The 13228-nt window shown below is 39.5% G+C and overlaps 1 protein-coding gene across 7 annotated transcripts in view; it reads left to right on the top strand.

Moving 5' to 3' along the window:
• The window catches only part of DROSHA (drosha ribonuclease III), a 120310-nt gene extending 110768 nt beyond the window's left edge, over window positions 1-9542 (top strand). For all 7 annotated transcript variants that reach the window (XM_034998885.1, XM_034998879.1, XM_034998880.1 and 4 more), the window contains 6 exons: window positions 286-427; window positions 1888-1970; window positions 2062-2165; window positions 4207-4299; window positions 5129-5175; window positions 8468-9542. In XM_034998885.1, the coding sequence (XP_034854776.1) occupies window positions 286-427; window positions 1888-1970; window positions 2062-2165; window positions 4207-4299; window positions 5129-5175; window positions 8468-8598 (600 nt within the window). In that variant the 3' untranslated portion in view covers window positions 8599-9542. The remainder of the gene's footprint in view (window positions 1-285; window positions 428-1887; window positions 1971-2061; window positions 2166-4206; window positions 4300-5128; window positions 5176-8467) is intronic.
• The last annotated feature ends 3686 nt before the right edge of the window (window positions 9543-13228 follow it).

The following is a 13228-nucleotide window of genomic DNA, read 5'->3' as shown; positions in this document are numbered from 1 at the left end:
TTCCTTCCTTCCTTCCTTCCTTCCTTCCTTCCTTCCTTCCTTCCTTCCTTCCTTTTTTATTAAGATTTTATTTATTTGAGAGAGAGAGACAGAGATAGTGACAGCACAAGTAGGGGGAGTGGGAGAGGGAGAAGCAGGCTCCCCGCTGAGCAGGGAGCCCGACGCAGAGCTCAACCCCAGGACCCTGGGATCATGACCTGAGCTGAAGGCAGACACTTAACCTCCTGAGCCACCCAGGTGCCCGGTGAAATGGTTTCTAAACATGCCTCAATTCCTTCTGGCCAGTTGTTGCGAAGCTCTTTGGTGAATAACAGAACTCAAGCCAAGGTAGCGGAGGAGCTGGGCATGCAGGAGTATGCCATCACGAATGACAAGACCAAGAGACCTGTGGCTCTTAGGACCAAGACCTTGGCAGACCTTTTGGAATGTGAGTCTTAGGAATAGAGCTTTTCTCTTAACCTGCAGATTCAGAATGTAAATCAAATGCACCCACACTTATCTTACTTCTCATTATTATTATGTTGTAAGTAAAGAAACCTTTTCTATTTTAATTTTTATTTATGCTTTTCTCTGAAGTTTTTTAGAAGGAGAGTATTTTGGAATTAAGACATGCGAATAATGAATTTTATATTCAATCTGTGTTCAGTGGTACACCCGCCCCCCATCCCTGCTTCTGCACCCCTCCATCCTAATGCTTAACCATCACATCCTTTGTGGGAAACAGTAGCAGAATATGAAGATTGGTAAGAGTGACTCATAGCTTTTCTTGCCACCCAGCAGCCTTTATACAGGGGCGTAGAAGAAAGAAGGCTAATTTATTCGCTAAATACTAAAACTATTATCTGTTGTTTTGAATGAGCTCGAAGCTCTATGGACAAATGTTATCATCTTTGGCAATTTCTGATATGGTCTGGAAGCATTAAAAATAATCCTATTATGGCTAACTAAAGGATTATATGCATAATTTTATCGTTTTTGATACTACTTTAAAATAAGTGGACCATTCACTGGGCTTTGGAACTTTAAAAAAAAATATTATGGTATTTTTGACAGTTGGAATTATATACAAATATTAAAGTCTACCATGCAAAACCAGCTCATTTACAAAATGCAAAGGCAGTCTGACTAAGGAACTTAAAAGAACCTCTTTTTCAATTAAAGAAAAGTAACTTAAAGATTAAAATTACAACAAAGTTGAGTAATCAGTTTTACTGATTTTTGTTTTGTTTTTTTAAGCTCAGTGAAAGCTATTTTTATTACCTTCTTTTAAAAACTCACCGTTTCCTTGGTTAAAGTGCCTTTTAATGAAATCATCATTCGGGTCACCATTTCTTAATGCAAAGTTTGATATATTGTTATGTTGTCATTAAGCCCAGTATTAAATTTTTCTCTGTTGGGCAGATTGACTACAAAATTCTGTACGTGAAATGTAACATAGACCCTTATAAATGGCTAGTCTTCTCAAGATTGGTGTGGAGAATGGCAGGCCACAAGAATGTGCTCATTCCACTGTCATATCTGATCTTCAGGTTTTCTTTTGATTTGTTGTTAATGTGGTTGTATTCCCACATATCATTCTCTCCCTGCTGTACAATAAATAGCATTTTGTGTACCATTTAACTATTTATTTAGCTTTTAGCCAAATGTAGTTTGGTCTTTGTACTCTTTGATTTTTGCATTTTAATCACACATCTGTACTGTTGCTTCTAATATTAGTGATGAAGGGAAATTCTTGTTTGAAGAAAGAGGATAGGATAATTTTAAAAAATAACGAGGGCCTGGGAGTTGAAAACCTCATTACAATGTTTCTTAAAAGTCTGGTCTCTTACTCTTTCTGGGAAATGGCAATGCACTGTGGTTTTATTTTTTAAATGTTCTGTTTTTCAGCATTTATTGCAGCGCTGTACATTGATAAGGATTTGGAATATGTTCACACTTTCATGAATGTTTGCTTCTTCCCACGATTAAAAGTAAGCTTATATAAAATTTAAATTGGTCATATACTTGATGCTTGGTGATTCCAGGACCCATTACTGAATATTTCTTGGGGACTTGCTACAGGAGTTTATTTTGAATCAGGATTGGAATGACCCCAAGTCCCAGCTTCAGCAATGTTGCTTGACACTCAGGACCGAAGGGAAGGAGCCCGACATTCCTCTGTACAAGTAAGTACTTGCTACCTCAGGCGTCGAACCGCTGAGTGGTGAGTCCATGCTCCAAGGGGTCTGGAGGAAGGACGAACCACGGGGGGAATCATGACGAGGGGCCTGGATGTGGCCTCCTGGACACAGACTCTGGGCCCAGCACAGAATCTCTTTGGGCGTCTCCGTCTTTTCGTTCTAAGTAAGTGGGTCACCTCTGATTATCTGTGCTTTTTATGTTTATCTTATTTCTCGTAACCTCTGCTGGGCTGGGCATCTCGATGAGAAGGTTGTGCCTGTTGGTAACAGTATTTGGGTGTCTCTCTCCACTCCAGTCTGAAGCCTGCTGGCCTTCTGTCCCTGTTGCCGGACAGCTTCATGCCCTGTCAGGCAGCCACTGCAGGAGGCGGGGCGCTTCACTGCCCCTGTCTTACCCACACATTTGGGGTTTTTCTTCTCAGAATGTGTATCAGAAACTGCGGTGGGCTTTTGAATATGTTTAGTGACAAATCGTTGTCCTTTGAGTGGTAGCCAACATTCATGCCAAAAGAATGCAGGTCACTACTACACACAGAATACCAGTTTTGATGAAAACAGCAGATTTGACTCCGAGGTAGAGTAATTATCTTGAGACTCTCCTTTGTTGATTCAGAAGGTGTTTTTAAAGAGGAATTACAAAAGGAAAGGATTATCAAAATAGGTGGATTGCCTCCCAAGGCATTATCTGGGTATGTGTTTTTAAGGATGTTTAAAAATCTAGTTAGAATGCTGGTTTACCCGTTGTCTCTGCACACACATTTGTGAGAGGGTTCCATATGGAATAAAAGCCCCTCTCTGTGGACTTTCTCAAACTTCAAAAGGAAAAACACCAGAGTGGCAGCTGGGAATTTTAAATCCTTCTTTATGTGTTTAATAGTCACAACACGTTATAGGCTTTTTCTCTAAGAGAACTGAGGCCAAGAGAAGTTTGAGTCACCCCACAGCAAGCTACTATAAATTGTCCTAAGAAGCTGTCACTGCAAAACAATGTTTCCTTTACTTATTGGGAGAAATCCCCAAATGTTTAGAAATAGGACTTTAATGTGTACCTAATAAGCATAATGAATATCCAAATTGTATTACATGAAAGGCTCAAAGTGTTTCCTCATCAAAGTGGTAATTAAGGTCCAGTAAATAAAATGAGGATGATAAACTTCTGATAGCACAGGCATGATTACTGCCGGAAGTGCTCCCTTAAAGGAGCCACCATGTGCTTTCATCCCACAAAGGAAATGACTCTGCTCCCTTCTCATAAATCCCCCAAATGCAGGTACACAATGAGCTTGTTCTTTTTTATCAAGATGATAGGGTTGTTTTGCATATTTTTTTTTCAAGGTTACTGTGTTCGTTCCATTATCTTTGTTGGCTACTTTTAATTTCCCTTTTCCATAAAGTTATCAGTTTTACTGCATGAGAAATCTGCACCATGTCATTAAAATCCAGAGTACCTGGAGTTTTGTTTTTTGGCAGTTGTGTACTTGGCGTTACAGTGTACCTTTGAAATGATCTTAGATGTTTCAGAAATTAAATACATTTTCTGATCTTTTTGATAAGATGCCAGGCATTGGAAAGAATTCATAAAGGACAAGACCATTCAGATGTGGCTTGAGATGTACTGCCCAAATGCTTTCATTTTTGGTTGTGATTAGCACTGAAGAACAATGAACAGACTGAAAGGGTTAACTTTTCACTGCTGCAAGTTTGTTAGTTTTAGGATACTTGGAGTATATATACTTTAAAATTGTTTTAAAACATTTTACACTTCTCTACCAGCCTTCAGATACTACTTCTAATGCTTTGGGAAAAAATACATAAAAATCCAGTGTAGAATTTTAAAAATTTCCTACTTTAAAAGCTCTCTCTAGATTTGTCAGCATAGCAAATAAACTTACTCCTTTAATTTTCTAATTATTTTTACCTTTTTCTGTCTAAGTGAGAAGTACATGGTTTTTCTTAGAGTTAAGTGTTAGCAATAAGAATGAAATAACACCTTACCATAATTAATGTTCCTTTTTTTTCCTCTCAGGACTCTGCAGACTGTAGGACCCTCCCATGCTAGAACCTACACTGTGGCAGTGTACTTCAAGGGAGAAAGAATAGGCTGTGGGAAAGGACCAAGGTATGAGAGGAGATCCTTTTAATTTCTTCGAATGAACATCCTGTGTGTCTGAGAAGTCCCTACTTGGTATTTCCAAACTCTGCAGTCTGTCTTTTTAAACTCAGAGTGTAGAATGTTCAAGGGTAATAGCAAAGTGAATCCTAAGGATTAATGTCCCCACCAAGTCCAGCCCCAGACTTGAGATGGGCCTTGGACGGTAGGAATGCCTTTACATAAGGGGCTTAGGCTTCCTTGAGAAAACCACATTACCTGGTGCACAGGTAAGGGCCGTCCAGTGTCAGTTACCCAACAGGGTACCCAGCGTTGCTGTAAGCATTTTATAGGACACGTGCGTGACCCAGGCATTAGACATTGACGTCTTACTGCTTACTCACTTGAGCTTTGTTGGAAATGCTAACTAACATCTTCTCTCAGGTAAAAAGAATTATGTATATTATCCTCTTTCTTTGAACTCTCTAATTTATATCTTAAACTGAGAAGTGATTGGAAGTCTGTCTATACATGTATTTTTTTTACTCTTTTCTTCTTTAAACTTTATGCTAAGGATGTTCAAACTTAAGAAATACTTCAGACCTAATATAAGTGGAAGGCGTTTTATTACAGCATTCAAAATGTGGAACAAATAACATAAATAGTCTTTGTGCAAATAAATGATGTTTCTGCATGGCCTTGTGTATATTCCTAACTTGTGCAATTCAGTATGTGACAGAAGTAATCAGATGAAATATTATGCACGAGACATGAAAATCAACCTGAATAATGTGTGGCCATAGCTTGTGTTTGTGAAAAAAATCTTTAAACTGCACCTTACCTTTATTTTATTTAATAGTATTCAGCAAGCGGAAATGGGAGCAGCAATGGATGCACTGGAAAAATGTAAGCCTATTCCTTTTTCTATAATTATATGTTCATAATGTGTGTTTTATGGAAAGAAAATGGGGAGATATAAAAATGGTAAGTACTGATAAAATGTGATCTTTTTTTCTTCATAATTACTCTCCACATAGAGTGTAGTAGAATATAAGATATGTATAAAATGGGCTAATAATTTTTTTGAAACGTATTCCTGAATGCTTTTTGATTTTCACTGTCTTTTCTTGCGTGGAGTCCCACTCAGCCCAGGTAGCTCGTGTGAATAACCCAGTGTATCTTTTTCTATGTATTTCTCTATGCTTCTAAAATCATATACAGGTGACGGTTTTTTCTTTTTGTTTTTGGCTGTTGTTTTATGAGGGTGAGATATTTACGTACTTTTCTGCATCTTTCTGTTGTCGGCCCCCGATTCATTCTTTCTTAATGGCTGCATAGTATTTCATGCTGTGGATTTGCCATATTCTAGTCAGCTTTTTTAGTTTTGGTGGACACTCTTTCTGTTTTGTTTTGTTTTTTAATCACTGTTGACAGTAAATGTCTATCTATTGGTCCTTTTGGTTCTGTGGGATAGATTCCCAAGAGTGGGATGGCTGGGTGGAAAACACTTGAATTACGTAATTGGCCAGGTAGGGAACTGCATAGTCTTTTGTAAGTTGAAGAATTTTTCTTCTGAGGTCTGCTGTGCTGCACAGTGGAGTATGCCAAACACCACAGTGCAATCCCATTGTGCTCCGCGTACCAGCTTACTGTGGGATGGAGCAAAGGGCGAGAAGCTAAGTCAAGAGGCCCAGGATTCTCTCCAGGGAAGGCAGGAGGGCAGGAGCCAAGTGGAAATCAGCAGACCGTGGCTTCCTGGGGTGGGGGGAGGGAGGACAAGTTGGGGGCGGTAGCTGATATTTCCAGGTTCCTGGATCCATGGAATCTTCACTGAAAGTTTTAAGTTAATTCTGTTGGGGAATCCTTACATTCATTATTTACAAATGCACAAGAACATACTGAAATGAAAGTGAGATTCCATTTTCTACCTGTAAAATTGCGAAGGTTCTCTTTGGATCCAAAGCTTTTTTTGTTTGTTTTTTAACGATAAAACAGTCCTGGAGAGATGGCTTGTTTGGAGACTGACCTCCACATACCTACTGGCAGGAGTGAATCGTTTAAACTGCTGGAAAGCAGTTTGTCTGTATCTGGTCCTTAAAGAAGTCCATATTCTTTGATCCGGAGACTTCATTTCTAGGAATCAAACCTAAGGAGTTAATGAGCTCAAGTTCACATGCCATGATAATAGTGACAACTTGATTTATAATAGCCAAAAAATACATAAGTAAATCAAACTGCATGATTAACAGTAGGGAAGTGCTTAAATAAATGATACTATAGCCCAGGGGTCGGCAAACATTTTCTGTAAAGGACCAGATAGTAAATATGTTAAGCTTTGCAGGCCATGCAGTCTCTGTCACAGTTAGTCAACTCTGCCAGTGTAGCGGCAGGAATGAATAGTATGCAGATGAGTGGGTGTGTCTGTGTTCCAGTAAAACCTTATTTACAAAAACAGGTGGTGGGCAGTAGTTGACCAAGTCTTGCTTTATCCAAATGCTGTAATATGTTGCAATCATTACAGCAGTATTTTTGAAGACTAATGATACAGGAAAATACTTACACTAGAATGTTTTAAAAAGTACCCATAAAAACGTACCTATGCTGTTCTCTCCCAAAGTAAGGGTGGGTGTGGGAATGATTGAGTATTCCTATGTTCATATAATATATACACATTTACACTGTGTATGTGTGTGTGTGTAGCATAACTTCATAGGAGACTATGAGGATACATTCTAAAAGTTTATCAGTGGTTAGATCTGAGTGGTGGGATTTTTTTTTAATGCAAACTAGGTTTTAGAATAGAATTTACTGAGGAAGTAGGGTTCATTTTGTAGAAACTTGCTTTATAGCTAGCTGTTTTGGATTTATTTTTTTAAAAAATACCTAGAATACTTGAAACCTCTGTTTTATACAATACATAAGGTCATCTTGATATCATTGAGGGAATAGGATTTTGTTCCTGTGTCATTTATACAGATGTCATGATGTATCTCTTCTGTTTAAAATCAGTGACTCAGATATACAAGGTCTTTACTGATTCACCGGCCTGCCTCTCAGATGCTTTTCCTACCACCCTGTTCCTGTCCCTTCTCTCACTTGGGGGGAGGATGGAACACTATATAAAAAGAGGGGGAATAATTTAGGAATTTGCTATATATTTATATCCACTTTTATTATGCTTCAATCTTAAAAAACAAACGTGCTCTTCTCCAAACATGCCATGCTCTCTCACATCTCTGAATCTTCATATTTTTAAATATGAAGTAGGAACTCTTTTATGTAACAACCCCTTACCTGGTTCGGGAGAAGAGTGTCCTTTTCCCTCTGTGTTACCAGGTAACTTGGGTGGCTCTCATACATGCATGCATCCCTCTGTGACGTTTGCTGTTGAAGTATGTGCTTGATGACTAAGTGTATAAATGACTCCTGTTATTGTTCCATCCTTGATTTCTACTCCGTCTCTGTACTTGGTATATGCCACAAAGGACAACTGAGTCGTAGAATGTTTAGATCTTAGCCAAGATTTCCACTGTGTCTAAGATTCTTGCACAGGGTCAAATATCAACCTAAATGTAGCTTAAACTATACCATTGAGTGACATATTTCCTTTAACCAAATAAAAATGCTCTACCTGCATTGCTGTTGCTGACATAGCCCTGGGTATCTCATGGTAAACTATAAAAATAGAATGATCAGAAATAATGACTTAACGCTTCTGTCCATCAAATCTTTTTCCTTTTTCAGGAATTTTAATTCTTGGTAACTAATGGTGTGATAATACCATTATTTGTTTGGAGTTTTTGGTTTGAGCTTTGCAAAAAATACACAAGTCCATCGGACTACATTCTGTAACCTCTCTGACAATCACTTCTTACTAGGAGAACCCTGTTAAAACACTTACCTACCTGGAACCATTCTGAAACCACACATCTGTGTTTTAACATTCTTATATGTTTTGCTGCCTTTTAATACTCAAGTTCACATCAGATACCGCAATCTAGCATTAGGGTGCTGGTGCAGACTACCAGTGGGTTTCTGAATGACAAAAGACTGAGGGAAGACGCCGAGCAGTTGTTTGCCTCTTGCCTTAGAACATACAGCTCTCTGTTTCTTGTGAATGTGTGTGTGTTTAGTTTGCATCATTCTTTGCACCAGAGGCTACCCTTTATTGAGTATAAAATGTATCTCCTCGTGTCAGATAACTTTCCCCAGATGGCCCATCAGAAGCGGTTCATTGAACGGAAGTACAGACAAGAGTTAAAAGAAATGAGGTGGGAAAGAGAGCATCAAGAGAAAGAGCCAGATGAGACTGAAGACATAAAGAAATAAAGGAGGGCCCGGAAGTGGTGGCGTATTTACTTGCTTAACAACTGTGACTGTTGCCCATCGAGATCTAGCCTAGTTTTCCTACAGACAATGAATGAAGTGTGCCTGTTGAAATAAAACACAAAGTCAAATCGCTATTGTTGTTTTACTGATCTAATATGCTGTTTTTAGCTGGATGGTCTTTTACAAAGTAATTGATTTCTCTTCTGTTTAATGGAAAACTTCACTTTGGTGGATGTGCATATTCCCTTTTATTTTGTTCTTTAAACAATAAAATTAAAAAAGCATCTTCTATGTGGAATAGATCCTGTTTTTCTATCTCTGTCTGAGATGGTGACACAAGACTTCAGCTGACAAGTGAAAAATTCACCTCACCAGATATTTGGGCTACACTCAATTAACATCTGTACTTTTGGAAATCTCTGGATTATTAACTAGATTTTTCAGCTTTCATCTGGATGTTTATCGTCTTCTCAACTGCAAACACTGAACTTACCCCTCGTGAAGCAGTGGATCCTTTGAAGAAGGGATCCCTTTAATGTTTAACTGACAGGTGGGAGTGGGTAAAGACATATTTGAGTCACATATATTCTTTGAATCGTTAGAATAGAGGGAGAAATCATGATTCTAAGCCAGATGACACTTTAAATCAGATACTCTAACCCTGGGGTCAGTGGACGCTTTAAGAAGTTTATAGACAGACTTGGAAGTCTCAGAACCTCCTGAAATTGTGTTTGATTTTATGTGTGTGGGGATGGGAGAGGAAGGTTGGGAGCGGGCGGGGAGCAAGATGAGGAGTCTTCATAGCTTTCATCAGCTTGAAGTGGTCCTTGCAGTAAAGGGCTAACATTACATTAAAAGACATGACATTTTTTAAAAATGTTATTTTAAACTGAATATCACTTGTTTCTTATTAATAAAGGCAAAACCTCTTTTTTAAAAACAAATGTGTTTTCATTCATTATTTTAGCAAATGTATAGTGAGTACCTTCTGTGTATCAGGCATTGTTCTAGGCTCTGGGGCTACAGCAGCGAACAAAATAAAACCCCGTGCCCTCAGGGAGCTAATGTGCTAGTAGAGGAATGAACTCAGTTAGACAAGGAAGTAAAACATATGGCATATGGTGGTGTAGATGATGGCCAAAAAGAAAGCAGGGAGGTGGGATGGGTGCAGTTTTCAGTCAAGTGGTTCAGGAGATCCCCCTGAAAGGGTATTGTTTGAGTTAAGATCTGAAGCAGGAGACGGAATGAGCCTTTCAGATATTTGGAAGGTTTCTTATTTATGTGACTATTAAATGGTACATATGCATGATTGAAAATTTGGAGAATATATTCCTTTTATTAGCAGGAGAAAGAAACAAATGCTACTTTGGAAATACTGTGGAGAAGGTAGAAAGCATAGGCAGAAAAATAAATCACCCATGATTCCATCACCCGGAGCTTTTGTATATTGTCAGACCTTCTGTGTATAGACACATGTACACACATGCACTCCCATGTGCCTTAACAATTACATACCACACATATGGTTTCCATATCCTTTCTTTTTTATTAACTAATACATCATGCATATCTCTCAGTGTTGAGTTCATATTTACATTTATTTGATGGCTGCATATTAATGCATATCCTAAATACCAGTTATGGATGCACTGTAATTTATTGACTAAGGAAAGATGTATAGGTTGTAAGCAATTTGTTGCTGTCATAAATAATGCACACATGTGTACACACATGTATTAGAGAAAGGAGTGAGAGAAGACCTCTCTAGGGTTTCTTAAATTGCTAATCATAAAATGTAAGATAGTACCTGTATGAAAAGGTTGTCCTGGTGCTCCTCCTCCCTACAGATAGCAAGACTGGAAGGGAAGGAATGCTGGATTCATCAGTGGCCTTGAAAATGTTACAAGGGAAAATATTTGAACTTTTTAAGGGAGATTTTATGTATTTATTTGAGAGAGATAGCGTGCTCAGATCATGAGTGGGGGGAGGAGCAAAGGAAGGGGGACAAGCAGACTCCGTGCTGAGTGCAGAGCCCAACATGGGGCTTGATCTCGGGACCTGAGATCACGACCTCAGCTGAAATCGAGTCGGACGCCCAACTGCCTGAGCCACCCAGACGCCCCTGAACTTTTTTTAAACAAGCACTTTCACTAGTCTTCCATATGCATCAAAATAATGCCAAAGCCAATATACTGCTTGGGACTTTTTATCGGACCTTGACTTTTTCTCTCTGTGGTAGTCTGACCTCTTTCATTTTCTTTCTCCATATTAATAGCTCTTGAAACCTGAAGAAATTAAGTCCATAAGACACTAGAGTAACTCACAGTGAAACACAAACACACCATGAGGGCAGGTTAGCTCCAGGGGCTCTATAGAGCAATAATGAGGCCAGCAGCCAAATTCTGTAACTAGGCACATAGACCAATTCAACGTAGCAGGCCACTCTGACCACAGTGTCCACCCTGCCTCCTACCCAACCCAGCCCAGCCTTCTTACCTTCTAGTTCTGATCACGAGAAGTGCCAGTGAGAGTGTACATTGTTACGTTACTTCAGCTGTGCTGTGTTAATTACTCATGGAGGCTGAATATAAAGGTTCCTTCTCACAGGTCACTTGGGTCCAGTTTGGGAAACAAGTGGTGGTGTGTCTACAGACAGAGGGTCTCCAACTGAGACTGGAGGGGAAGGAGGGAGAGTAGGTCACACAGGAAGGTTCACATAAGAGTTAATATTTGTGAACCTTAAAGATGACAGAGAGTTTGGAACATGGGGGAGGACATGTCCTTCCAAAGGAGCAACAGGATTGGGTGGCAAGAAAATGGGTTAGGATCCTCTTGTATTCCATGGGGGATGTGATGAAGGGCTGTAACATGGCAGTGGGAATGGGACAGAAGAGATTTGAAAGTTACAGAGGCAGTAGAACCTACAGGACATGGAGTAGGGCAAGATGCCTCTATCTCAGCACTGTCGGCACTATTGACATTTTGAAGATGCCACTAGCATCCCTTCCCCCAGTTGTGACAACTGAAAATGTCTCTGGATGTTGCCAAATATCCCCTGGGAGCAAAATCACCCCAGGCTGAGAACCACTGAGGTGAGAGAAAGGAAGTGAGAGAACACCAGGCTAAACTTTGTACAATTGAGTTAAAAGCTGTTTATGGAAAAGCAGAATTAGAAAGATGTTGAGCTTAGTTGGCTGTTGAACTTGAGGGGCCTGAGGAATGTCTTTGGAGATGTTGAATAAGCAGTTGGACATGTGGTTTTGTAGCCCAGGATATTTGAGCTGAAGTACAGATGAGACGTGGACTCAAAGCCTTCAGGGGCATTTGTACCTCTACAGAGGAGAACGTTGGCTTTCCCATGTTGGAGACAGGACATCCTTCCAGTGACGTAGCACTTTGAAACCATAGGCTTCACACCTGAGATAAATGTATACCAGAGAAGGAACTCAACACTCATCCGAGCTATTTCATCTCTAGATGAGATTTTTCTTAAACCAATAGGCTGTTTCGGAATTATTTTTATCATCTTCTTTAAGTTTTGTAAAGTTTTTGTGACATTTCTCTATAGTTACCTTCTACAACGTGAAGAAGGCCCCCTGCGAATTATTCAGGTTTCATGAGATGTTCTGAACTGGGAGTAACAACGTATTTATTAAAGCGTTGCAGCCAAGTTCCCTATAGCTGCTAGCCCCAAATTCTTCACTAGACCTTTATTATTTCTTCTATTTTATGAGGGATGAAATAACGTAATTAGGCATTATAATATTTCTTTTGTATAAATGTCAAAACATTTAAGAGAACAACCTGTGGAAGAGATAAACTTAACTGGCCACCAAGGATTTTTGTTCTTGTAGAATTGTTGTCAGGAAGTCCCTGCCCCACTGGGGACCACATTCCAGCTTCTTTGCATTGAAATGAGGCTGAGTGGCTGGTTCCCACCCCTCAAATGTCAAGAGCTCCTCTTACTCCAATTTACTAACTAGATGTCGGTAATCAGGGAGGGTGACTGAAAGCCACCATCAGTGAGAATGTGAATGGCTGTATGGAACCGAGCCTTTACCCCCACCCTACCACTTGCCCTCCCTTGATAGGGGGGCTCCTGCTTGGACTTTATATAAATGAGAAACAGCAATGTGTTACGCTGTTGAGATTTGGGGGCTTATCTGTTACAGCAGCTAGCATCACCTCAACTGACGCAATTAATTCTGCGGCAGACACTGAACAACCCAAATCCAATATTTGCCAGCCCAACCACATAAAAAAGAACACATTCACTGACCTGTTACTGGATACTACACTGAACCAGTGCTGACATATTCCTTATTTAATTTTGGTGGGTTTCTTTATGATTCAGAAATGCCCTACTCTTCTATTTTATGATGTTAAAATGTAACAACCATGAAATAGAGTAAATTCTTACCTTTGACTTAGGGGTTGGGGAACATTCATTCTAGGGATTATCAGTGTTTGTAGCATCTACTATATCCTAGGCATGGAAGATTAAAGCAGAGTCCTTGTCCTCAAGGAGTTCACTATTTAGAAAAGGAAACACATACACCCATGTGTGTAAGGTACCAGATAGAGGATCCGAGAGAGTGACTCATTCCTTCTGGAGGAAGGGTGAGAGTTG

This window comes from Mirounga leonina, unplaced genomic scaffold (genome assembly GCF_011800145.1).
Source record: "Mirounga leonina isolate KUSES-001 unplaced genomic scaffold, KU_Mleo_1.0 Mir_95, whole genome shotgun sequence".
In the NCBI taxonomy this organism is placed as follows: domain Eukaryota; kingdom Metazoa; phylum Chordata; class Mammalia; order Carnivora; family Phocidae; genus Mirounga; species Mirounga leonina.
Note: the sequence above shows the minus strand (reverse complement) of the source record. Positions and strands in the feature narration are given on the sequence as shown.